At 39.4% G+C, this 26,996-nt stretch overlaps 1 protein-coding gene across 1 annotated transcript in view; it reads right to left on the bottom strand.

The window, feature by feature from the left end:
* NUFIP1 (nuclear FMR1 interacting protein 1) overlaps positions 1–26,996 on the bottom strand; it is a 47,876-nt gene that overhangs the window by 19,692 nt on the left and 1,188 nt on the right. The window contains exons 2-6 of the mRNA XM_522669.8: positions 20,752–20,834; positions 19,401–19,499; positions 18,569–18,631; positions 17,869–17,945; positions 4,515–4,607 (exon numbers count right to left, since the gene is read on the bottom strand). Of these exons, the coding sequence (XP_522669.1) occupies positions 4,515–4,607; positions 17,869–17,945; positions 18,569–18,631; positions 19,401–19,499; positions 20,752–20,834 (415 nt within the window). The remainder of the gene's footprint in view (positions 1–4,514; positions 4,608–17,868; positions 17,946–18,568; positions 18,632–19,400; positions 19,500–20,751; positions 20,835–26,996) is intronic.

The following is a 26,996-nucleotide window of genomic DNA, read 5'->3' on the forward strand; positions in this document are numbered from 1 at the left end:
TAGGCTGTGTCTGCTGTACAAATATTTGTACGCCCAAGCCTGTTTACTCCTTTAAACAGAATGGGAATTATAGGGACATAGAATTCAGATAATATAAATACAGTACTTCACAGAGCAAGATAACACATTAAGCCCTTAATAAATGGTAGTTTACTATCATAACATTTTTGAAATAATTTGTTAAATCAACATGTTTATATATCTGCAATCCAGAGATTTTTAATCCCTTTAGGGTCATAATAACCCTTGGAGAATCTCATTACAAAAATTAATATATATGTATAGTCCAAATTTTGCAGAGAGCCATGGACCAATCTCCTATGTCCATCCACAGATGTCAGGCTAAGAACCTAACAGTGTCACTGCAAAGAAAACAGGTCTAGTTTCTGCCTCCAGCCCACTGGCCCCATAAGGATAATGAAGAGATGCCACTTTCTTTGAGCTCCCATTCATGGATGCCTTCCCTGTATCTTTTCTCTTACAGCATCTGACCACAGCTAGCTTCTGAATGATCATCATTAAGGTATTCACTAATAAGTAATGAGTTAAGAAGATCCTTCACTAATGACATCTATAAGACTTAATTGAGAAAGTAGTGTATCTGTTATTTGCACTCTATTTCACCTTCAAGGGAGTAGTTCTGTTATACCACGACTTGACAATCATTTGAAAAGAAAAGTTTATGTAATCAACCATCTAAAAATAGTTACAAAAGGCATAATGTAAATAAAAATGTAGATGAATATAAAATGGAGAGATTAATAAAAAAAAAGATTCCATCCAAAAGAAGGCAAGAAAGGAAGAACAAATTAAAAACCCAACTATATTAGGAATTACATTAAATGTAAATGAACTAAGCACTAGTTAAAAGGCAAAGATTTTCAGTTTGGATTACTAAGAAGACAAAATTACATAATATATACGAGGTACACTTTAAATATAGAGACACAAAGAGTTTAAAAGGAATAGGTTGTTGAAAACACGATCCTTTCTCCACTGCATTATATTGCCAGATTTATCATAAGTTAGGTGATTGTTTCTCAGTGGATCTGTTTGTGGGCTCTATTCTGCTCTACTTATCTATTTATCCTTGGACAACACCACACTATTTTCATTACTCGAGCTTTCTTAGTTGCTGTTCTAGATCCTTTGTATTTTCATATGCAATCATGCACCACATAATGACATTTTGATCAACAATGGACCACATATATGACAGTAGTCCTATAAGATTACAGCAGAGCTAAATAATTCCCAGTAATGTCATCACATCATAAAGTAAAAAATTACTTTTATAAAATAATTTAGTGTAGCCTATGTGTACAATGTTTGCAATGTCTACAGTAATGTATAGTAGCCTCCTGGGCCTTCACATTCACTCACCACTCACTCGCTGACTCACCCAAGGCAACTTCCAGTTCTGCACGTTCTATTCATGGTAAGTGTCCCATTCAGGTATACCATTTTTTGCCTTTAATGGTGCATTTTAATGAAACTTTTCTATATTTAGATACACAAATACTTAGCATTGTGTTACAACTGGATACAGTAACACACGGTACAGGGCTGTAGCCTAAGAGCAATAGGCTTTACTGCACAGCCTAGGTGTGTAGTAGGCTGTATTATCTAAGTTTGTTTAAGTATACTCTATGATATTCATAACGACAAAATTTCCTAACCCGTTTCTCAGAATGTATCCCTGTCATTAAGTGACACATTGTAATTTTAAAGCTTATCAATCTCCCCCATCCCTCCTCCACCAAACAAAACAAAACAAAAAAAAACTTGCTGGAATTTTGACTGTAATTAATTGGATTTGGGGGAGAATTAAGATAATTATATTGTTTTCCAGTCCATGACTATTATATATTGCTCCATTTATACAGGCCTTAAATTTTTCTGAGCAATGTTTTGTAGTTCTGAGTGTAGAATCTTGCATATCTTTTGTTAGGTTTATTCCTAGGCATTTGATGCTTTTCTAAGTGGTATCTTTTAAATTTTCACTTTTTAATTGTTGCTACTTTATAGAAATAGAGTTGATTTTAAAAATATTGATCTTACATGTATTTGGCAACCTTGCTAAATTCATTTATAAAAGTGGTAACACTGGACATCCTTATCTTGCTTCTAATCTTAGGGGAGGTGGGGGAGTGATCACTACTGCACCATTAAGTACGATGTGGCTACAGAGTATTGATAGATATCCTTTATTAGATTAAAGAAATTATTTTCTATTACTAGTTTGCTGATATGTCTTTTTTATGAACAGGTGGTACATTTTATCGAACTGTTTTCCTTACTCATTAAGTTAATAGCATTTTCCTCCTTCACTTTGTTAATGTGATAAATAAACATGCTCCTGGAATAAATCCCATTTAGTCATGATGTTATATCATATTTTTACATATTGCCAGATTTGATTTGCTAACATTTTGTATAGGATTTTTGTCTCTCTGCTCAAGAGTTGTGTTTGTTTCAAAATTTTCACTTTACATATTTTAAAGCTATGTTCTAGACACATACAGATTTAGAATTGGTATGTCTTCTAGTTGTTGCACTGACTCTTTTAACATTACAAAATATTCCTATTTATCCCTAATAACACATCTTGCTTTAACATCTATTTGGTCTGACATTAATATTGTTATACCAGGTTACTTTTGGTTGGGGTTTGCATGGTATAACAATTAGTGCTGGATCAACTGTAATTCATATGTGAAAAAAATTTTAAAGGTCCTTAAACCCTACACTATGTACAATAATTAATTCTAGACATATACCAGAAACACAAAGCAATAAATCTTCTAAAAGAAAACATAAAGAAATAGTTTTATGATCTCCAAGTAAGCAAAAGTTTTTTTTAAGGCAGAACACACACAGCACTGACCATAAAAATAAAAGATTAATAAATCAGACTTCAAGAAAATTGAAATTTTTATTTATAAAAGACACCATTAAGAACTTCTGTTTCTGGCCAAAATAAAGTAACAGGGACTGAATTTATCCTCCTACCTGAAATAACCAAAAAACTAGCCAAAATGAATAAACGACGGTCTCTATGACACAGGGCATGAAGCAACAAGAGAAGTGAGCCCTGAAAGACAGAAAATAAATGAATAGTGAACCCTGCAACTGCCCTTGCTTACAGCCTTAAAGAGTTTCCAGACTGCGGAGAAGAGGAATCCAGATGGGACCTGGTAGAATCCCTGAGTTGAGGAACTGGAGTTGAGACACCAGAGAGAGCAAGACATCTAGAGCTTCAGGATGTACCTGAGAGGAAAAAACTACAGAAAGAGAGAGAACTCTAGAGATTTGCAGAGGATTTACCCTGGACTATTTAGCAGAAGACTGATTGGCATGTATTTGTCAGGAAACTATCCAAGGTTGGGAAAAAAAAACGACCCAAAAGGATCAGAGTTATCAGCACCTCATCTTCACTCTGAGTCATAACTAGGGCCTGTTTGTACCTCATATTTCACAGGGCATGGGGTAAGATACCCAGTAAGATATTACATCAGTAGTGAGTAGTTAGTTTCAGACTAAACACTGCTCTGGTTTCATCTAACAAATCTTAAAAGCAAGATCCAGAAGGATGAAACTGTTTCTAAGTAACTCAGTTGTCTTCCCAGAAAAAAGTTCAAGAACATTTATAGAAACACAAAAATAAACAGCACCTGATGTGGTTTGGTTGTGTCCCCACCCAAATCTCATCTTGAATTGTAACTCCCACAATCCCACATGTCATGGGAGGAACCAGGTGGGAGGTGATTGGGTCTTTCCTGAGCTGTTCCTGTGATACTGAGTGAATGAGTCTCATGAGATCTGATGGTTTTAAAAAGGAGAGTTTCCCTGCACAAGCTCTCCTGTCTCTGCCTACTGCCATCCATAGAAGATGTGACTTGCCCCTCTTTGCCTTCTTCCACAATTGTGAGGCTTCCCCAGCCACGTGGAACTGTAAGTCCAGTTAAACCTCTTTCTTTTGTAAATTGCCCAGTCTCGGGTATGTCTTTATCAGCAGCGTGAAAATGGACTAATACAGCACTCAGTAATGTAAAATTTCCAGTGTCAAGTATCCAATCAAAAATTACCAGGCATGGGGCCAGGTGCGGTAATCCCATCACTTTGGGAGGCCAAGGTGGGCAGATCACGAGGTCAAGAGATCGAGACTATCCTGGCCAACATGGTGAAACCCCATCTCCACTAAAAATACAAAAATTAGCTGGGCGTGGTGGTGCACGCCTGTAGTCCCAGCTACTCAGGAGGTTGAGGCAGGAGAATGGCGCAAACCTGGGAGGTGGAGCTTGCCGTGAGCCGAGATGGCGCCACTGCACTCCAGCCTGGGCAACAGAGCGAGACTCCGTCTCAAAAAAATAAATAAATAAAAATAAAAATAAATAAATTTATCTTTTTAAGTAAATAAGTTACAAAAGCAAAGATTTCATAATTGAGTACATAAGGGTTTTAAGATTTTGTTTTGTGCTCCTTTTCATTATTCATAAGCATAAGGAGCTTACCCATATTGTGTTGTTGTCAATACTGCTCCTCTCTTCTCCTTTTCAAGTTTTAACTTCTTCTTCCTTTCAATATTGGCCAGAGTTGGATAGTTTCTAGAAAATAATAAAAGTTAATTATAATAGGGCTTTTAGAGTACAATTTTAAATAAGCAATCAAGCAATTGCTGAATTTAGCAATTTTGTTTAACACCTAACACAGCAAATTATAAACCTTTAACTGCTTCTACAATTTTTTAAGAGGGAAAAAAGTACTTATAACAATGTTACTCAAAGTGTGGACCACCTGCTGATCCACAAACTTTGCTAGCAGTCTGCAACTAGATAAGTGTACACTGGAATTTAAATCAAATATATCATACAATATGCTCAAACTGATCTAATTCATCTATATGGCATGTACCTATAAATACTGTAAAAAAAATTTTTAAGTCTATTCAATTTATTCTAGTCATTACCTTTTATTTCCTTCTTATTTATTTATTTATTTTTGAGTCGGAGTCTCGTTTCGTCACCCAGGCTGGAGTGCAATGGCGCGATCTCAGCTCACTGCAACCTCGGCCTCCTGGGTTCAAGCAATTCTCCTGCCTCAGCCTCCCGAGTAGCTGGGATTACAGACACCTGCCATCACGCCCGGCTAATTTTTGTATTTTTTGTAGAGACGGGGTTTCACCATGTTGGCCAAACTGGTCTTGAACTCCTGACCTCAGGTGATCCACCTGCCTCAGCCTCCCCAAATGCTGGGATTACAGGCGTGAACCATCACGCCCGGCCAAGTCTATCCAATTTCTTATGCAAATACATGCTAGGTATATCGAAGTTACCAAGACGAGGAGGAGACAGTTCTCAAAAAATATACATGGTGGCTCACGCCTGTAATCCCAGCATTTTGGGAGGTTGAGGTGGGAGGATCATTTGAGGTCAGGAGTTCGAGACCAGCTTGACCTACGTAGTGAAATACCATCTCTACTAAAATACAAAAATTAGCCAAGTGTGGTGGTGGGCGCCTATAATCCCAGCTACTCGGGAGGCTGAGGCAGGAGAATCTCTTGAAACCAGGAGGTGGAGGTTGCAGTGACCTGAGATCGTGCCACTGCACTCCAGCCTAGGTGACAGAGCAAGACTCCCTCTCAAAAAATAAATAAATAAATAAATAAAATAAAAAATATACTATCTACCAGGAGGATAAGAAAAGCACACAAATAGTGATAACATAAGACAAAAGTACCCAAGAGGGTATAAAGATTGGGGGGTGGGGGTGGAATGGAAACACTATATCTAATTGGAAAAATCCATAAAGAAAAGAAATGAAAGAAATTGGTCTTAAATGGTAACAGAAATCAGAGTGTGTTAAGTAGGCCAAACAATGCAAACAAACCAAGACTTCAGAAAGTGAAAGAGGCCGGGTGTGGCGGCTCACGTCTGTAATCCCAGCACTTTGGGAGGTCAGGAGTTCGAGACCAGCCTGGCCAACACAGTGAAACCCCATCCTATTAAAAATACAAAAAATTAGCTGGGCATGGTGGCGGATGCCTGTAATCCCAGCTACTCAGGAGGCTGAGACAAGAGAATTGCTTGAACCCAGGAGGTGGAGGTTGCAGTGAGCTGAGATCACTGAAGTGAGCCACTGCACTTCAGCCTGGGCGACACAGAAAGACTCTGTCTCACAGAAAAAAAAAAAGTGAAAGAGATATCTGGAGAATGACAAGTAGTTAATATGGTATGAAACACAGTTACAGGCAATCAGACTGGAAAGGGAGACTCAGGCCAAAATGTGTCTTGAATACCAGACTAGAAAGTTTATATCTAATTCAGCAGGTAATAGAGAGCCACAGAAAGTTATGAACAGGGAGAGATATGTACAAAGCAGTGATTAAGATGAAATCTGACAGAAGTGTGCCAGATGAACTGCTTTCTTTGTTTCTCTGCACAGCTGTGTGGAGATGCAGACACCAAACTTTCAGGAACAGGGCAATAGATTCTAGGAGTATAAAAAACATAGAAGGAAGGGAACACAGCTCTCTACTACCCCGTCTGGCTGCTGATCAGAGTAAGTTTGGAGAAACATCAACAAATGTGTTCTGCCATTGCTTCTAGGACACTTCTCTACCTTCTGCCTTTTTTTTTAACATTTGCAATACTGACTTGAATAGCACAGACAATATATAAAGCCTATGGGTGGGCCATACTGAAAGACAGGAATGGAAATGACATTGGGTAAGTGGTTAAGTAATCAGAAAAAAAATGTAATGAATTTCAATGAGGACAGTGTGAAGCAATATATATCCAGTCAAGAAAAATAGACTCCATAAAAAAAGATGATTAATGTACAAACTATAAATAAACATAAAAGGAAAAGATCAAGGTCATAGGAGATAAAAATCTGACAGTCAGCAATACATGACTACATTTTTCGAAAGCAAACATAATCTAAGGTTATATGAAGTAGACTCTGGCACTTGTACGAGTGTGAAATCTTCCTCCAGGATACTCAAAAGCAGTCAGATAATCTCAGGGCACTGTGTCCAGTTCTGTACTTCTAAACTAAAGGAACACTGAGAAGAAAAAAAAAAAAAAGACTTGGAAGGGATTCATAAGAGACTCAAAGATGATTAATAGGATGAAAAATAAAACCTCCAAAGAAAGATGAAAGGAACTATTTGCAGCCTTTAAAAGAAGATGAGAAGTGACAATAAAAATAGTTTTACAGAGAGGATGGTCCAGTTGTTCTCAAACTGAAGAGAATATGCAGAAGTAGAAATGAGAAAAACAGTAATGATTTTTACAGGCCTCACGGTGGCGAGACATGTAACTCATAGCTACTCAACACCCTCCACAATTCTCAAATTTACTTATTACTTAAATTTCTTCAACATTTTTGCAGAGTATTGCAGACTCTTACCATGTTGGGCTATATGTTACATGATAAAATTTGGCACTACAGTGTACTACGTACCAGAGAGCAGATGCTAGGTAACTGCTTTTCATTGGTAAAGAATTTAAACTTGTTATAGCAAGTGGATTTTAGGTAAGATATAAGAAAGAGTTCCCTAAGTGAAACATCAAAGATGTGATGTGTAGAAACTCCTTTGATGGAAGCCTTTTAAAACAGCTAATTTTCTCTTTCAGGCAGACTGCAGTATCATGTTCCTAAAGGTAAAGAAACTTAACTTCCTAAAATTAAGTATCATGTTCCTAAAGGTAAGGAAACTTGTCTTCCTAAAATTAAGTATCATGTTCCTAAAAGTAAGATTAGAGTTTTAAAAAGTTGTAAGATTTTATTTTTCTTGGTGCTGAAATCAATAAAATCCTCTTCCAAAATTTATTACATTCTTATTTACACAGAATCCAGATATTTAAAACTAGAGAGAAAAATGGCTGCTAAAAAGCAAATTATCGCAAAAAAGAAAAATCAGAAACACAAGACCTAATTACACACATAAACAACAGTAGGAAGCCCCACTCCACCAACATGAAGCTGAGATAAATGAATAACGAAAAAAAAGGAGTTCTGATGAAGGAGTTCAGGTTCCTAAAGTACAAGAAATAACAAATCCAAAGACTATTGAAAAAACATAAATTATGTCTTACATTGCAGTTACATACATGTAAAGCTTAGTCCAATATCTCCTGTTAGAGAATGGATAATATGAAGTTATAAAGACCGTGACAAGGGAAATTTTCACAGTTGGTTTTTCTATATTTTTATCTACTAAAATCATTTTCTCCCTGTACTTCTATCTTTCCTCAGTTCACTAAGAGGAAATGGTCCTGAAACTATGCTCTTTTCCTTCCTCTCTTCTTTCATTTTTTACCTCTTCTTCACCTTCCCCTTTGCCTATACCTTATGCCTCCAGTGACAATCTTTAAGCACTACAGAGCCAACACATGGGCAAACCATCCTAACCATTATCTTAGCACAGACCATTCTGGTCACATTATTCTCTCCAATTTTTTCCTTATGCTCAAATCACGACCCATTTATTGGCTTTTCCCCTCTGCCTGTTCTATAAAACATAGTTACTCTTCCCACTCTCATTGAACCACAACTGCTTCCACACAAGCTACACTATTGTACTTTTCTTTCTGAACATCAAAAAGATACAGCATTCTTTAGAGCAGATCTCCTGTGTTGGAATTCTGCATGAACCAGGGAAACAAAAGGATTTCCTCAGAGCCACAGTAAGCGTTGAAATAAATTGTAAAACTACTCCACCTAGTGGACTCCCAGTCTGCTGTGAAAAATGTTCCACTGTTTCTATAATAAAAGCAAGGTTTTGGAAACAAACCTCTACCACTCATTTTCCCTAAAGCCAAATCATACAGCATTGGTACTGCATAGGACAGGAATTAAGAAAGAATCACTTTTTTTGGTGGCTTTTTTGGGGAGGTAGGGGAAAGGCTATTAATGGAAAGCCTTAAAAGTTATTAAATTAAATACACTCGGTACCCCTGAGTCTGACTAACCTGAAAAATACAGAGATGTAGAAGTAAAGACAAAGATGTACTTTTGTCAAAGATAAGGAAGCCATATGCCAAGCAAACCTTCAGTTTTCTTTAAGCTTTAAAATTCTTACTCTGTGAAATCTTTCACAAGCTTTTCCTAACAGAACAACTACATAAAGACCTTATTTTTCCTGCATGTCAAAGAATATAGTGGCTTCATCGGAAAGAATGTAGCTCTCACACAAAGATCAAATTCATGAAATAAGGACTATTCTGCCACACCAATGTGGAACTTACTCTTTTTAGGAGTTCAAGTAATATTTTTTAAAAATTGAGAATGACAGGAATGTAGAAAGTAAGTATATTTTTGTAACAGGTTTTTTTTGTTTGTTGTTTTTTTATTGAGACAGTCTCACTCTGTTGCCCAGGCTGGAGTACAGTGGCACGATCTTGGCTCACTGCAATCTCTGCCTTCTGGGTTCAAGCAATTCTCCTGCCTCAGCCTCCCAAGTATCTGGGATTACAGGTGCGTGCCACGATGCCCAGCTAATTTTTGTATTTTCAGTAGAGATAGGGTTTCGCCATGTTGGCCAGGCTGGTCTCAAACTCCTGACCCCAAGTGATCTGCCTGCCTTGGCCTCCCAAAGTGCTGGGATTACAGGTGTGAGCCACCACGCCCGGCCCATAATAGGTTTTTTAAAAATTGCTAGTGGGGATAGTATTTGTGCATTTTTGAGAAATCTATCAAACATACCAAAAGAAGAGCAGTATTTCCCATATCCTCTAATAAAATATACATACAGAAAAAATATATATGAACTCTTCAGAATATATTAAAGAGCAAGAACCCGAGAAACAAACTATGGAAGAACCTCAGATGAACTCAGCCAGTGCCCAAAGAATTTTCAGAGCACTTACTAAACAAAGCAACATCACAGGTATAAATAAACTTCATCCAAAATTGCCATCTTCACCCCATTTCCTCATTCTCTTTAAACACCTCTAAATTTCACAAACCTATAACCTCACTTATTCCCTCAACAGATTTTGCCCATTCCTCTTCCAAGGCACTTCTGCCTGCTGTCATAGCATACCTCTGGAAACCAGAGCTAGACTCTATCCCCTCAGCCCCCACCTGTCCTACATAAAAAGAGCCACCAGCAAGCCTATTAAATGCTTGCTCAAACCAATCCTTTATTCAGAAGGACAGAGCTGCTTCCAAAATTCACTTACAGTTTTGAAATTCCACTGTGCCACCAAGAACTAAAGCAAACACTGCTAACTGACTATTCTCCCCCATTCCTTAACAATTTTGTTTCAGGCATCCCATCAACTCCACTGCCACTGAAGGTGGTCAAGCAGCCCACTTCTAGCCAATGAGATCCATATAAATTATCTCCTGGTTGGAAATAAAAACAAAGCTACTGTTTTCCCAGTGAAAAGGGGGGAAACTAGGCTACGTGTACCTTTTGTCTTTTTCTCTTCTTTCTGCCTATTCTGTGGCTTATTATTTGCATATGCAAGAACATTCTGGTGACAGGCAAGAGGAGAGCCGCCTACTCCGGTGCAACAAGAGACAGCCTACGTCCATGGTACTGTCATGCAGCAACAGCAGCCCTGGATTTTTTTTTTTTTTTTAACCTTGGGAAAACGACACCTCTTTGCACTAAGCCATGGTAGTAAGGTTGCCATTCCATTTCCTAGAGCATGACTAGCTAATGCAAGCACCACTGCACCCTACCATCTCCTTTTATCTGAATACTTTCCATGCTCAAATAGGCTTATCTTGATTTAAAACTATCCTCCTAAACAGTTTGGCAGTTTCTCATAAAGTTAAACATATGCTTACCATATGACCAACCAATCTCACTCCTGGATATTTATCCAAGCCAAATAAAACCCTATATTCAAAACAAAAACCTATACATGAATGTTTATGAAAACTTTATATAAAGGCTAAATACTGGAAACAACACTCAACTGAGAATGGATAAACAAACTGAGATACATCCATACTATGGAAAAGAGTAATACTCGGCAATAAAAAACAAACAACTGCTACATGCAACAACATGGATAACTTTCAAATGCAGACTAAAAATAAGTGAGTCAGATTAAAAAGGCCACATACTGTATGATTCCATTTATGTGATGTTGCTGCAAAAGTATGAATATAAGAACAAAAAATAAATCAGTGGTTGCCAGTGGGTGGAGGGGAGGCTGCCATCAGGGCATAAGGCAATTTTTCCAGGTGAAGAAACACTGTTCTATATCTTGATTCTGGTGGTATTTATATGACAGTATATATTTGTCAGAACTATCCACTAAAAAGGGTGAATTTCACTATATGTATAATATACATTAAGATAAACTGGGGGAGGGAGGCCTCTTATAGGAAGTCTTGAAAAACAAGTTGACGGCCCTCCCCTCCAAAAACTCAAATATCCCTTGACCAGTCAGGATTATCCCTATATAGCTAAAATTAATGCTTCAGTTACTTGTAGTCTTATGGCCACCTCATGTATATTTATTCATTTCGTGCTACAGTGAGAACCTTAAAGGCAAGAAGTTACTTGTGTTTGTTTTTGGTGAACTCAGCCACATATAGCAAAATCTTTGTCCTTTCAAATACTGAATGTTTACCTCTAATTTTCAAACTAAACTATTGTCAAGAAGTTATGCAAAGATAAGCAAAATGTCTGTTAACATATATTCAAAGGTTGGTGAGATTTCTTGCTAACATTAGAAAATCAAACTAGTCTTCTATCAGGAACTTTAAATAAATACATGCTGCCTATGCTAGTTTTCATCTTCAAATATTAATGTTTCCAAAGTTTCTCTAGCCAGTGGAAATTTTTTCCTTTAATCATTTATTCACGAAACCACAAGAGGGCATAGTTCACACTCGTGTAGGGAAAAGCCATTAATACTTTAAAATACGGATGAATTTGGTTTGTCCCAGTGATGGTCTACCCTACCCTACATAGTGAGAATTTAATGTTCAAAACCACAGCAGTTTAAGTACTATTAGTTACACTATAATTTCCAAGCATAATTATTAATCATATCAAAATATTTCTGCCCAATTTCTCTAAAAACAACAAAGATACAGCTCAAACATGACTTATAAATACAAGTCTCAGTAAGACTTCTCCAACCACTTACTTGTGTGTACCAAAACAGAATTATACCCATAAGAAAAATATCTTCAAGCGCCATTTACACACACTAACATTTATAAGCATTCCCTATAACTATGGCACTATGGGATAGAAGCAGCCAGGTAAAAGTTGGTTCTTACATTTCAGAGCTCACACTTAATTCAAGAATAAAAGACACATATGCAAAGAAGTTCACCAACAGGGTCATAATAAAGGATATCTGTGCTAAAGAGGCAGAAAGGAGATACCATATTCAAAGAAGGGCAAGACATTTCTCTAGGCAGATGAGAAAAAATACACCCAAAAGTGGATGGATTTCAGATGAGCTAAGAGCAATGAGCAGAACTTTAAAGATGGAGTAGGTAAGATCTTCTAGAAGCGGCACCATGAACAAAACTAAAAGGGCGAAAGTTCACAAACCCTGTATGAGATATGATAAATAACAAGTTTGACTGAGACAAAAAGCCCCTATAAGCAAATAACGTGGAAATAATCAGAAAAGACAAGTAAAGCCCACATTATAGGATTCTGGTTGCCAGTTCTATGGAGTTTTATTCTCATAGGCATTTTAGCTGATTAAAAATAAAATCAGTTTAACAAACTTTTAAATTTTACACTACACAGTCATCTACATAACTAAGAAACATATGCATATCGTACATCTAATTTTGCACCACAAAACAACAAATACAAAGAAAATACCCTAAACTTCTCTTTGGTCAAGTCAACTCCTTAAGTCAGATAGCACTGCCCAAGTGTTCACTTGCAGACTACATTTCAATTGTGTGGTTTTCTTGAACAGGATGTAGCAACTGAGCCAGAGCTGGGATTTTGCCAGATGAGTGCAATGGAGGATAACGGAAGAAGGAAGCTGAGATATCGACAAGAGCAGCCGAAGTGAAACAGGCTGGGTAGGAAGTGAAGGAAGAAGGAAGATAAAAGAAAAACAAGGTAAAGAGGATGGGAAGCCTCAACTATTCCAAGCCCTGGTAGAGATGACAGTGAGCTGGACGGATGGAAAGAGGAGTATGTCCAACTTTAGAATCCAGGATGTGGTCATGAAAGTAAGTGGCTGAAACTGCATGAAGGTGAAGGGCACTGGAAATTTGTTTTGTTTTGTTTTTTTGAGACAAGGTTTCGCTCTGTTACCCAAGCTGCAGCGCAGTGGCGTAATCACAGCCCACTGCAACCTCAAACTCCTGGGCTCAAGGGATCTTCCTGCCTCGGTCTCCTGAGAGGCTTGGACTACAGGTGCCCACCGCTGCACCTGGCTAACTTTTTATTTTTGTAGATACCAAGGGTATCACTTGGTTGCTCAGGCTTGGCCGTTAGAAATCTGAAAGTGAAAAGGTACTGAATGAATTCAAAATATACACAATTCCACTGCAGCATCTAACATGCCAAGGGCGAGTGACAAAGGCAATCAATCCCTGGGGAGGGTGTGAGAATTGAAGACAGATGGCACAGAGCTCAAAGGAGAAAGGCCAAGGAGTAATCATCTGGAATCCTCATCAAGGAGGCCCTGTGTATGTCTCAACATCAGTCACTTTTAGTTTTTGTTTTATTTGACCTTTCCATCGCAATCTGCACTGCTAACCATATCTTCCTTCTCAAAATTTTCCCCTCCACTGGCTTCCAGAGGAAGTTTTCTTCTACCTCTCTGGTTCCCACTCAGCAGGCTTGTTGGATTTTATTCTCTATTAGACCTTCGGATGTTGGAAGGGCTCAAGGTTCAATATTAGGCTACCTTCTCTTTTCACTCTACCCTGTCTCTGTGGGGAATCTCTTCCATATTCCCAGTTTCATGACTCAAAAAACTATCTCCGGTCTAGTCTGGTCCAAGTCCCAATGCCTACTCAACATCTTCAAATAGATGCCTCAGGATCTCCTCAGACTCAACAATGTCCAACCCAATACCTCCAAACCCCATCCTCTTCCAGTGTTCCCCACCTCAGTAATAGGAACCACCTTTCATAGAGGTGCTCAGCCTAGAAACCTGGAAGTCTCCTAAAACCTCTCTCCTCTTCAACCTCACAATCATTTAATCCCCAAACACTGCCCATTTTCACCTCCCAAATGTTCTACATACACCTAGTTCTCTCCATCCCCACAACTGCCATCTTTGTAAAGCTTCTATTTTCTCTTACCTATACTCACAGTTCCTTGAACATGCTAACCTCTGTCTGACCACTAATCCCTGCCTCTCCTTATCTTTTCCTAGTTAGTTCTGAATTCAGCTACCCCTGCCTTTGTCATGAAACACCCTAATCTTCCAGACTAGATGAAGTCCCCTTCCTCTTATATGCTGAGCGAGGGAATAGCAGAGGATAGTGGGAGAGTGAAAGTGCTATAGACATCGTAGAAAAGAGTAAAGTTGGTTACCATTAATTTAATAGCAGTTCCACATTTCCCAGTTTAAATTATTTAATTTATACAACCACAAGATAGAAGAACCAAAGTTGGCAAATCAGGAAGTCACTTCAGACCTTCCCTATACCCTTCAGTAAACTCAAAGCTTCAGAAATTTAACTGTTTAGTTAGATAACTTTTAAGTTGCTTTACAATCAATGCTGACTAGTAACCACTACCATTCCCCTCAAGAGAATTAAACATTTATAAAAGGGACTGACACCAATAAGTTGAACCAACCTCTAACTGATCAAAGTCCAGGCTAAGTAGTAGGGGGAAAAAACAAAACCTAGTGTCTTAGCAGTTAGGCCACTTCCATCCCATCCAGCAGGATACAATCTTCCATACCATCGTCATCAGCTCTTTATAATGTACATATCAGAAAGGAAGTGGAGTTAACTTCTTGTTTGATTACTGCTCTATGCAAAAAATGAAAGAAGAAGGAAGGAAGGAGAAGGAGAAGAAAGGAGGAGGAGAAGAAAGGAGGAAGGAGAAGAAAGGAGAAAGGAGGAGGAGGAGGCGAAGGTGAAGGTGAGGAGGAGGAGGAGGAGAAGGAAGAGGAAGAAGAGAAGAGGAGGAGGAGGAAGAGGAAGAGGAGGAAGAGGAAGAAGAAAAAGAAGAATAACAACAACAAGAGGAGGAGGAAGAAGAAACAACCAATAGATAGAAAAGAAACAAGCAGAACAAACAAAACATTTTTTAAAAAGTCCAGCTACTTGGGGAGTGGTGTCATGAGGAGAAAACCTTGTATCTATAAAGAAGCTACCTACAGAAGCCAAGGAACTTCAGATACCGTGCTTCAAAATTCCTATGTCAAACTACTTCATGGTCTCAGTCCATTTTATGTTGCTATAACTGAATACATCATAAGACTGGATAATTTATAAAGAAAAGAAATTTATTTCTTACAGTTTTGGTGGCTGGGTGGGAACTCTCTGCAGAGGCCCAAGGCAGCAGAGGGGCAAGGGGGCTCACAGGAGACAGGCAAATTGATCTTTATAATTGACTCACTCTGATGATAACAAGCCCACTCCCTTGACAATTCACTATCCTTTAATCCATTAATCCACCAATCCATTAATGAATTAATCCATTTATGAGGGTTCTGCCTTCACGACCCATCACCTCCCAAAGGTTCCCACCTCTCAACACTGCCACACTGGGGACCAAGTTTCCAACAAATGAACTTTTGGGGGACACATTTAAACCACAGCATGGTCCACACTCCTTCAACTTCTAAGTTTGACCTTGCAATTGGCTAAGGCTCCCTTATCACTGCCAAGGTTAAGTATTCCCACACTACACTGTTTAAGTACTTCAGTCAACAAATATGTATTTCTCACATACTAAATTCTAGGCACTGTGCAAAGCACAGCAGAATCAAAGATGTATAAGACCAGGGCCAACTACAATGTAATGTGACAAATGTACTATGGTTGTATAAATAAGCTATGTATTTGCAAAGGAGGTAGTAAATAATGCTTTAGGGTAGTGTGTTTCAGGGACTGGCAACCAGCCAATCCACACACACCAGAGTAGAAATCAACTACGTCACTAAGCATGATATTTAGTTCAGCTGGTATTTTTTCATTTTTTCTTATCAACAAAGGAAGTAATATACTGATTTACATTCTGGTACAAGCTCTTTTGTTACAGACTGGCACTCTGGTAGCACTGACATAGAGGTGGTGAAAAGTAAGGAGACAGTAGTAAGTCAGGCAACCTTTAAAACAAGCCTACACGATAAGTAAGATTTTGCCAAAGAGATCAAAGAAAAAGGCATTCTAATATACTCTACTACTGGTGGCCTAGATTCCTTCATTTGCTAGCCACAGATGCTCTTGAAATGCTATATTATGTCCACCAAGTCCCGTTGACTGGTTGGACCCGACTTGTTTAAAAATTGAATTCCTCAGCTGGGTGTGGCGGCTCATGCCTGTAATCCCAGCACTTTGGGAGGCCGAGACAGGTAGATCACTTGAGGTCAGAAGATCAAGACCAGCCTGGCCAACATGGCGAAACCCCATCTCCACTAAAAATACAAAAATTAGCCAGGTGTGGGGGCGCACGCCTGTTATCCCAGCTACTTGGGAGACTGAGGCAGGAGAATCACTTGAACCCAGGAGGTGGAGGTTGCAGTGAGCTGAGATTGCGCCACTGCACTCCAGCCTGAGTGACAGAGTGAGACTCTGACTCAAAAAAAAATTGAATTCCTCTAACTGTCCCTTCACCCTTATCCAACTCTTTCCTTTGTACACAGTATTAATACCTGATACACTTTTGTTGAATTATATTTATTCTCCGTTCTGAATCTTCGTGCTTCTGCTGGTCTTCCTCAGAATTACCTCTAAAGCCTTAAAGGGCAGCATCTAACTTTTTCACAGAAGAGTACATCTGGCACATCACCACCCATGACAGTGGATTTAAAGTGAACCTTAAACTAAGGTGAGCCAAGTACAAATGTAACCTGCTGCTCATAAGAGTCTGAAGTATCTTTCTTGCCCTTTAAGGATAGTTCTTCTTGTTTTCATCCCAGGCTCTCTTCATTTTTTAATTCCAGGAAAAGAGCAGTTGACTTTAAAAGTGCAACTGATCATTACAGTAGTTCTGCATAGTCTTCTGCTTCAGGATGAAGTGTTCTAGTCTTTTCTGAGAAGGTAGTATAACAGTGCCCTAGTGGAATTTCAAGTATATTACAGCTAGACATCAACTAAACTTTCTTCCTTAGTAAGTGTAAAACCACAGGTTACATGGTGATGCTCAAATTTCTTTCATCATAGGAATGAATTCCTGATCTTCTCATTGTTAAGAACAAGCACCTGTATCTCTTATCCTTAGCACCTGTGCATCTTATTTAGCGGTAAGCCTGGGATGAAAACAAGAAGAACTATCCTTAAAGATCAAGAAAGATACTTCAAACTCCTTTGAGCAGCAGGTTACATTTGTACTTAGCTCACCTTAGTTTAAGGTTTCAGTTTAAATCCACTGACATGGGTAGTCATGTGCCAGATGTACTGTTCTGTGATAATACACTTCTGTATAATACACTTTTTGGTAAGAGTACCCACCCATTATTGCCTCAACCACTGAACATCTGACAGGTGACATGCAGTAGCCCCCCTCAAAGAGCAACATACAGTCCCATTATGACACATTTGCTACTTAAATGAAGAGTTCTTATTAGGTCTTCCTAAAACTACGTTCAATAATAGTCTTATATAATATGCCTTATGGTCCTCTTCCCTAGTTCCAACATTCTAAGGGAATTCAATGAATTTAACTACATTAATAAGCCTTGTCACAGTAAAACAGTTATTTCACCAGTTCCGAACTCTACTCACTTCCTTCTTTCTTCCCTCCACCGTGCAATTTCCTCTGGAGTGTCTAACTTGATCTTCTTCATGCCAGGAGCATGCATCTAGGGGGAAAAAGCCTGCTGAACATCAGGAGGCAATATCATATGCTTTTGACTAACTTGGAGACTTTGTTTCTACAAGTAAACTTATGTTGGACACAATTTTAAAACGAAGTAAGCAGGTTGTATCTATTTGTATTATAACTTTTCCTTTAAAGGAAGAAGAATCTATCATGTATTTAATTAGTGCTATTAATAGAGGGAAAAGGGGTAACATAATTTTGATTACAAAGTAGATATGCCACCCATTCTCTCAAATGACATTAAACACCCAAATGAATGACTTACCAATCAAAACCTAGAGAGGCCACTAAAGATATGAGTAGACGTGACAATCTGTAGCAGCATGGTGTAGTAAAGCAGTATACAATTTGGAGTCAAGAAACTGAGGTCCAAGAATCAATTCTCAGGCCTTGGGCAATTCATTTTTTAAAATATTTTAAATGGGGCCAATATAAACAACCATAGTTGTTTGTGAGGAAAAAGTTGAATAAATGATGTCAAAATCCTTACAAAGTACTCCATTAGTGCTACCTATTATTAGGTATATAAATGAACAGTTGTGAAGATAACAGATCAATACAAAGAGCATGTATTTAAAAATAGGATAAAAAAACAGAACTTACATTTCTCCAATGGAACTGGACAATCTTCTCGTGTGCAGTAAAAGAGCAATCTACTTCAGGGCACTATGAGTTTTTAAAAGAAAAAAAAAACTATTTAACAAATGTTTTCCATGTTAAATTTACCCCACTATACATACACAGACATATTCTGGCTGTATTACATAGTTATCCCATCTGTATAGTATTATCTCTGCATACAAAAATGACTCCAAAACAGGGCTGCCTTTAGGCAAAGGAATGACACTCTCAGAGTATGTGGCACAATAATGTATCTTATTTACTTCTCCATTTGAGCAAAGGCATACATCAATAAACCTGTGAAATGTTCTTAATTCCTAAAGTTGAGGGGCATTCCCAAAAACAGAAAAAGAACCTTTCAAAACCAAAGGCTTCCTTTTTAACCTTTTAAACATTTTGGTTAAAGTTTTCTAGATAGTACCTGACAAGGTGTGGACCAGCCTTTGAGGGTGATAGGCACAGCCACATTACACAGTATGGTTTAATGGTCAAGGGCAGACTTAAAGGGGAAAGAACTCATTAAGATGCACAAGGTAACTAGAGGAGAGGACAGCCTCTTCCCAAGCAGTAGAGGTACACACATACAAAAAGCTGCCAGAGCTCCCTTCTTTGCTACCACCTTACCTCGTCCCTGAAGCAGTGGGATCCCCACTTTCAAACCCCAGGGTCACTGCCCCTAACTGTCAAGTTGTCAAACTATATCTCTACGGAAACTATAAACTTTAAAGGAAAACAAGCTTGGCATTTCTACCAAATATACAGACAGAAGAAGCACAATTGCTACATCAGTTTCAGGACAACTAAGAAAACCTACTTTTGTATGTTCAGACATGTGTTTGTCATACTTTTCTTGATTTTTAAAACCACGATCACAGGTATCACAAAAAAAGTGAAAAACTGGTTCCTTTCTTTTCTGCAAACAAAAACAGAGAGGAATTAGGCTTTTGGTGAAAAATCTGTAATCAATAATAAAAACATAACTATCATTCTAATAATACACACTTTGATGTTTCCAATAACCCTTTCGTGTGGGAGAAGCTTGTGAGTATATTTCCAATGAAGAGATTATTCTATTTCTTTCTTTCATTTTGTTTTTAACAAATATATTAGTGAAACCCAGGCATAATTTTAAACTTTTTTAATCCAAATAGTGCTAATATAAATTATGAGCAGATTGCAAATTGGTTATCTAATTAAGACTCAGTACAGAATATGTTGAAATGATCTGAAAATAAATAGAATAAAAACAGCAGCTCATCTTTTAGAAAAAAATAACTACAGCTGACCCTTGAACAACACAGGTTTGAACTGCAAGGGTCCACTTATAAAAGGATTTTTTTCAGTAAATATATTGGAAAATTTTTTTGGAGATTTGTGACAATTTGGAAAAACTCACAGATAAACCACATAGCCTTAGAAATATCAAAAAAAAAAGTATGTCAAGAAAGTATAAAATATATGTGGACACCATTTCATTTCTATATTAACCGACTATTTATGTTATTGGTAAGACTTCCAGTCAATAGTAGACCATTAGTAGTTAAGTTTTAGAGGAGTCAAAAGTTACACACAAACTTTTGACTGCACCTCTAACTGTTGCGTTGTTCAAGTATCAACTATATGGCCAGGCATGGTGGCTCACGCCTTAATCCCAGCACTTTGGGAGGCGGAGGTGGGCGGGTCACTTGAGGTCAGGAGTTCGAGACCAGCCTGGCCAACACAGTAAAACCCCAACTCTACTAAAACTACAAAAATTAGCCAGGTGTGGTGGTGCGCACCTGCAGTCCCAGCTACTCTGGGAGGCTGAGGCAGGAGAATTGCTTGAACCCAGGAGGCGGAGGTTGCAGTGAGCCAAGATCGTACCACTGCACTCCAGCCTGGGCGACAGAGTGAAACTCCGTCTAAAAAAAAAATAAGGTAAAATAAAAGTATCAAATATATATCTATTTCTAAAACCACAGAAAAGAAACAAAAATTTAGTTATGTATTATTTTTGAATCCCAATTTGCTATATTCATGTTTAACCATAAAATTCCTTTTTATAGCAAGGCTCCACTGTGTCAATAATGGAAGCAAAACACTGAAGACAGTTATGACAGAAATGCAAGATATGAAACAGTAACATAGGGACCAAGGGGTCAAATTCAAGAACATCTTTCAAATACCTTTTTTTTCTGTTTTCTACTGGGAGGTAAGCTGAAGTCTGTGAATTTTGCATCATACTTTCGTGGATAATAAGAATTTTTAACTAAAAAAAAAAAGATCCATAAATGTTTGCAACAATGTAATTATTTAAATTATAATTAAATTTTATCTACTACAGCATGTTACAAATATTTCAGTAAAAACACTAGTAAACTACCCTTCTAGGAAGAATACTAGTTCAAACAAAATAACAAAGATTAAGATTAGTCTACCAAATGACTATTTTTCAAACAAAGAAAGACTGGTGTGATTATATGTCCACAGAAACTTTAGGCGTCAAAGTGCAGAAATGGACAACCTAACCTGATGAAATTCCTTCGGTTATTTCAAATATTAGAAATGTAACCAGTAAAATCCCCAACACTGCTCCTTCAGCATCAATTTCGCACCAGGAAAACAGAACCTTGTGAAATATATCTCCTCTCAAATCCCACTGTATTTTTCCATTCTTATTACCATGCCCCAAGTCAGAAGTTCTGATCTTCCACCAGATTACTCCTATATTGTCTTCCAGTTTCTAAGCCCCCTCTTCCAACAAACCTTACATACTGACACCAAAAAAAAAAAAATTCTCCAATCCTGTCACAACCTGGCTCAAAAATTTGCATATGGGCCAGGCGTGGTGGCTCATGCCTATAATCCTAGCACTTTGGGAGGCTGAGACAGGAGGACAGCTCAAGGCCAGGAGTTCATGACCAGCCTGGGTAACCTCACATGACCCCATCTCTACAAAAAAATTTAAAAATTAGCTTGGCATGATGGCATGCACCTGTAGTCCTAGCTACTGTGGAGGCTGAGGTGGGAGGATCACTTGAGTTCAGGAGTTTGAGGCTGCAGTAAGCTATGATCATGCCACTACACTCCAGTCTAGGCAACAGCACAAGACCCTGTCTCTGTCTCTTTTAAAAAAATTATTCTTTGTATAGAGATGGGGTCTCACTATGTTGCCCAGGCTGATCTCACACTCCTGGGCTCAACCGATCTGCCTGCCTCAGCCTCCAAAGTCCTGGGACTGCAAGCGTGAGCCACCATGCCCAGCTGACCCTGTCTCTTATTTTTCTTTTTTTTTTTTGGCGGGGGAGATGCAGTTTCGCTCTTGTTGGCCAGCCTAGAGTGCAGTGGCACAATCTTGGCTCACTGCAACCTCTGCTTCCCAGGTTCAAGCGATTCTCCTGCCTCAGCCTCCCGAGTAGCTGGGATTACAGGCATGTGCCACCGTGCTCAGGTAATTTTTGTATTTTTTAGTAGAGACAGGGTTTCACCATGTTGGCCAGGCTGGTCTCGAACTCCTGACCTCAAGTGATCCACCTGCCTCGGCCTCCCAAAGTGCTGGGGTTACAGGCGTGAGCCACCGCACCCAGCCCCCCGTCTCAAATAAAAAAAAAAAAAAAAAGTTGAGGGAGGGGCTGGCATGATGGCTCACATCTATAATTCCAACACTTTGGGAGGCCAAGGCGGGCAGACCACTTGAGCCCAAGAGTTTGAGATCAGCCTGAGCAGCCTGGCGAAACTCTGTCTCTACAAAAAATACAAAAATTAGCCAAGCTTGGTGGTATGTGCCTGTAGTCCCAGCTACTTGTGAGGCTGAGATGGGAGAATCACTTGAGCCCAGCAGGTTGAGGCTGCAGTGAGCCATATACGTGCCACTGCACTCCAGCCTGGGCCACAGAACAAGACCCTGTCTCAAAAAGCAATAATAATAAAGGATGAGTTTGACCTTCTCTCACTCTCTCTCACCATGTGATGCCTTTCTTGATGTCACCATGCAGCAAGAAGGTCCTCAACAGCCCCTTGATCTTGGGCTTAACCTCAAGAACTATGAGCCAAATAAATTTCTGTTCATTATATATTACCCAACAGGTCATACTCTGTTATGGCAGCATAATAGGGACTAAGACAGCTTCCTAGAGACCTTCCATGGGATTCTAATTTATTTTCTTACCCTACCCTTCCCCATACCTTTCACATACTCTGCTTCAGTCACACCAGAACCCTGCAATCTCCAGAACTTGCCTTGTACTGACACCTCTTTCTCTACCTAGGAAACATCTCTTCCCAAATTCTATACATCTCCTAAGACACTTCTTCCAAAAGCTTTTCCCAATTTCCTCTACATTCTGAAATCAGCTATTATATGCCTCTATCATCAGTCACACTGTATTTTGATTCATACTTATAACATATCTCATCTGACTCAGCCAAGTTCGTATTTCCAGCATCTGCCATACAATAAACACTAACTGTTTGGGCCAGGTGTGATGGCTCATTCCTGTATTCCCAGTGCTTTGGGAGGCCAAGGCAGGCAGATCACTTGAGGTCAGGAGCTCGAGACCAGCCTGGCCAACATGGTGAAACCCAGTCTCTACCAAAAATACAAAAAATTAGCCAGGTGTGGTAGTGCGTGCCTGTAGTCCCAGCTACTCAGGAGGCTGAGGCAGAAGGATCCCTTGAATCCAGGAGGTGGAGGCTGCAGTGAGCCGAGATGGTGCCACTGTACTCCAGCCTGGGTGACAGCAAGAGACTCTATTTAAAAAAATAAATAAAATAAAATAAAAATAAAACACTAATTGTTCAGATTCAGTTTAATGCAGAATTGAATTTTTTTTTATTATTATACTTTAAGTTTTAGGGTACATGTGCACAATGTGCAGGTTAGTTACATATGTATACATGTGCCATGCTGGTGTGCTGCACCCATTAACTCGTCATTTAGCATTAGGTATATCTCCTAATGCTATACCTCCCCACTCCCCCCACCCCACAACAGTCCCCAGAGTGTGATGTTCTCCTTCCTGTGTCCATGTGTTCTCATTGTTCAATTCCCATCTATGAGTGAGAACATGCGGTGTTTGGTTTTCTGTCCTTGCGATAGTTTACTGAGAATGATGACTTCCAATTTCATCCATGTCCCTACAAAGGACATGAACTCATCATTTTTTATGGAATGCAGAATTGAATTTTATGCAAAGTTGGAGAATGGTTTTAAGTTAACAATCTTGTAGCTTGAAATATGATCTATATGGTGTCAACACCCAAATTTATAGCTCCAGCCACAAATCTCCCCTGAAAGTAGACTAATAGCTAAAAGCCTATTCAATATCTCTACCTGACACAAATATATTCCAACTTTAATTCCTGGACTTCCTTCCAAATCTGCTCCATCCACATTCTTACCTATCTCAGTTAATAGCAACTCCATCCTTCCAATTGTTTGGCAAAAAAACTTTAAATTATCCTTCTCTCCTCTTTATCTTGCATCCCATATATCCTATCTTTCAGTAAATCATGCAGTCCCCACCTTTAAGGTATAAAAGCACATCTCATTTCACTGCACTTCGTTTTACACAGCTTTTTGCAAGCTAAGGGTCTGCGGCAACCCTACATCAAGCAGGTCTATCAGCACCATTTTTCCAACAACAATGTGCTGTCTTTGTGTCACATTTTGGTGATTCTCGAAATATTTCAAACTTTTTCATTTTTATTACGCCTGTTATACTGATTTGTGATCAGTGATCTTTGATGCTACTACTCTAATTGTTTTGCGACACCATGAATCGTGGCCATATAAGATGGTGAACTTTATAAATGCTGTGTATGTTCTAACTGCTCTACCAACCGGTGGTTCTCCTCTCCCTCTCCTCAGCCTCCCTATCCTCTGAGACGCAATATTCAAAAGTAGGCCAATTAATAACCCTATCATGGTCTCTAAGTGTTCAAGCAAAAGGAAGAGTCACATGTCTCTCATTTTAAATCGAAAGCCAGAAATGATTAAGCTTAGTGAGGAAGACACGTTGAAAGCTGATACAAGCCAAAAGCCAGGCCTCTTGTGCCAAACGGCTAGCCAAGTTGTGAATGCAACTACTGAAAAAGGGTCTCACTGTCAGCCAGGCTGGAATATAAAGGTGCAGTCATAGCTCATTGCAGCCTCAAACTCCTGGGCTCAAGGGATCCTCCTGCTCTGCCCTCCTGAAGTGCTGGGATTACAGTCGTGAGCCACTGTGTCTGGATGAAAAGTTCTTGAAAGAAATCCACAGTGATTCATAGATAGTGATTCCTCTAATGGATCTGAGCAAAGTAGATTAAAAACCTTCTAGAAAGGAGGTTTTGATTCACTATTCAAGATACCATTAAGAACATTCATGATTTATGGAAGGAGGTCAAAAGATCAACATTAACAGGAGTTTGAAAAAAGAAATTCCAACCCTCATAGATGATTTTGAGGAATTCAAGACTTCAGTGGAGGAAGTCACCTCAGATGTAGTAGAAACTGCAAGAGAACTAGAATTAGAAGTGGAGGGGCCAGGCGCAGTGGCTCACGCCTATAATCCCAACACTTTGGGAGGCTGAGGTGGGTGGATCACGAGGTCAGGCGATCGAGACCATCCTGGCTAACATGGTGAAACCCCATCTCTACTAAAAATACAAAAAAATTAGCCGGGCGTGGTGGTGGGCGCCTGTAGTCCCAGCTACTAGGGAGGCTAAGGCAGGAGAACGGCATGAATCTGGGAGGCAGAGCTTGCAATGAGCCAAGATCGAGCCACTGCACTCCAGCCTGGGCAACAGAGCAAGACTCCATCTCAAAAATAAAAATAAAAAAAGAAGTGGAGCCACAAGATGTGACTTGCTGCAATCTCATGGTAAACCTTTAATGGATGAGAAGTGGCTTCTTATGGATGAGGAAAGAAAGTGCTTTTTTGAGAAGGAATCTACTCCTGGTGAAGATGCTGTGAACACTGTTGAAATGACAACAAAGGATTTATACTATTATATAAACTTAGTTGATAAAGTAGCCTCGACTTCCTGGGCTCAAGGAATCCTCCTGCCTCAGCCTCCCATGCTTCTAGGACCATAGGCATGCCACCATGCCTGGCTAATTTTATTTTTTTTGTAGAGACGGGGGTCTCACTTTGTTGCCCAGGCAGGTCTCAAACTCCTGGGCTCAAGCAATCCTCTTGCCTCTGCCTCTCAAAGTGCTAAGATTAGGCTGGGTGCAGTGGCTCACGCTTGTAATCTCAGCACTTTTCGGAGGCCAAGGAGGACGGATCACTTGAGGTCAGGAGTTCGAGATCAGCCTGGCCAACATGGTGAAACCTTGTCTCTACTAAAAATACAAAAATTAGCCAGGCATGATGGCGGGCACCTGTAGTACCAGCTGCTCGGGAGGCTGAGGCAGGAGAATCACCTCAACCTGGGAGGTGGCGGTTGCAATGAGCCAAGATCACGCCATTGCACTCCAGCCTGAGCAACAGAGACTCTGTCTCAACAAATTTAAAAAATAAATAAATAAAGTGCCAAGATTATAGGTGTGAGCTACCCTGCTCAGCCTAAAGTATTTTTTAATCAAGGTATGTAAGTTGTTTTTTAAGACATAATGGTATCGCACACTTACTAGACTATGGCATAATGTAAAAATAACTTTTTTGCCCCATAGGATCTGCAGGAAAACATAACTTTTACATGCAATGGAAAACCAAAAAAAAAATAATTGTGTGACTTGCTTTACTGCAGTGGTCTGTAACTGAACCCACAAGAGCTCCAAGGTATCCCCAGATCTAGAATCCGACTACTTCTCACCATCCCTTGGGCTTCACCCTGGTCCAAGTCTCCAATATCTCTTGTTTAGAAAAGTAACTACAATAGCTTCCTAACTGGTTTCCCTTTCAGTCAGTTCTCACCAACAGACACATTAATCCTCTTAAAACGTAAATCAGATCATGTCAATCCGCTGTACTACCCACCTCACAACAGTAAAAGTCAAAGTCCCACGATCTACAAAGACATACCAGGTCTTACCCTCTTCCCCCATCTTCTACAATTATACTCCAGACTCAGTCCTCTGTAGCCACACTGGTTCCCATTCTGATGTATAGCTTCTAAGCCTCAAGACCTTTGCACTTGCAGTTCCTTCTGCCCGTACCCCTATTCTCCCAGTTGTATGCATGGCTGTGATCCCTCACCTCCCTGAAGTCTTCGCTCATATGTCACCTTCCTTATGACTAACAATGACATTTAAAACTGCACTACCTGGCCCGGCGTGGTGGCTCATGCCTGTAATCCCAACACTTTGGGAGGCTGAGGCGGGCGGATGCCTGAGCTCAGGAGTTAGAGACAGGCCTGTCCAACACGGGGCAACCCCCTTTCTACTAAAAATATAAAAAATTAGCCGGGTGTGGTGGCGTGGGACTGTAGTCCCAGCTACTCAGGA

Source organism: Pan troglodytes, chromosome 14 (genome assembly GCF_028858775.2).
Source record: "Pan troglodytes isolate AG18354 chromosome 14, NHGRI_mPanTro3-v2.0_pri, whole genome shotgun sequence".
In the NCBI taxonomy this organism is placed as follows: domain Eukaryota; kingdom Metazoa; phylum Chordata; class Mammalia; order Primates; family Hominidae; genus Pan; species Pan troglodytes.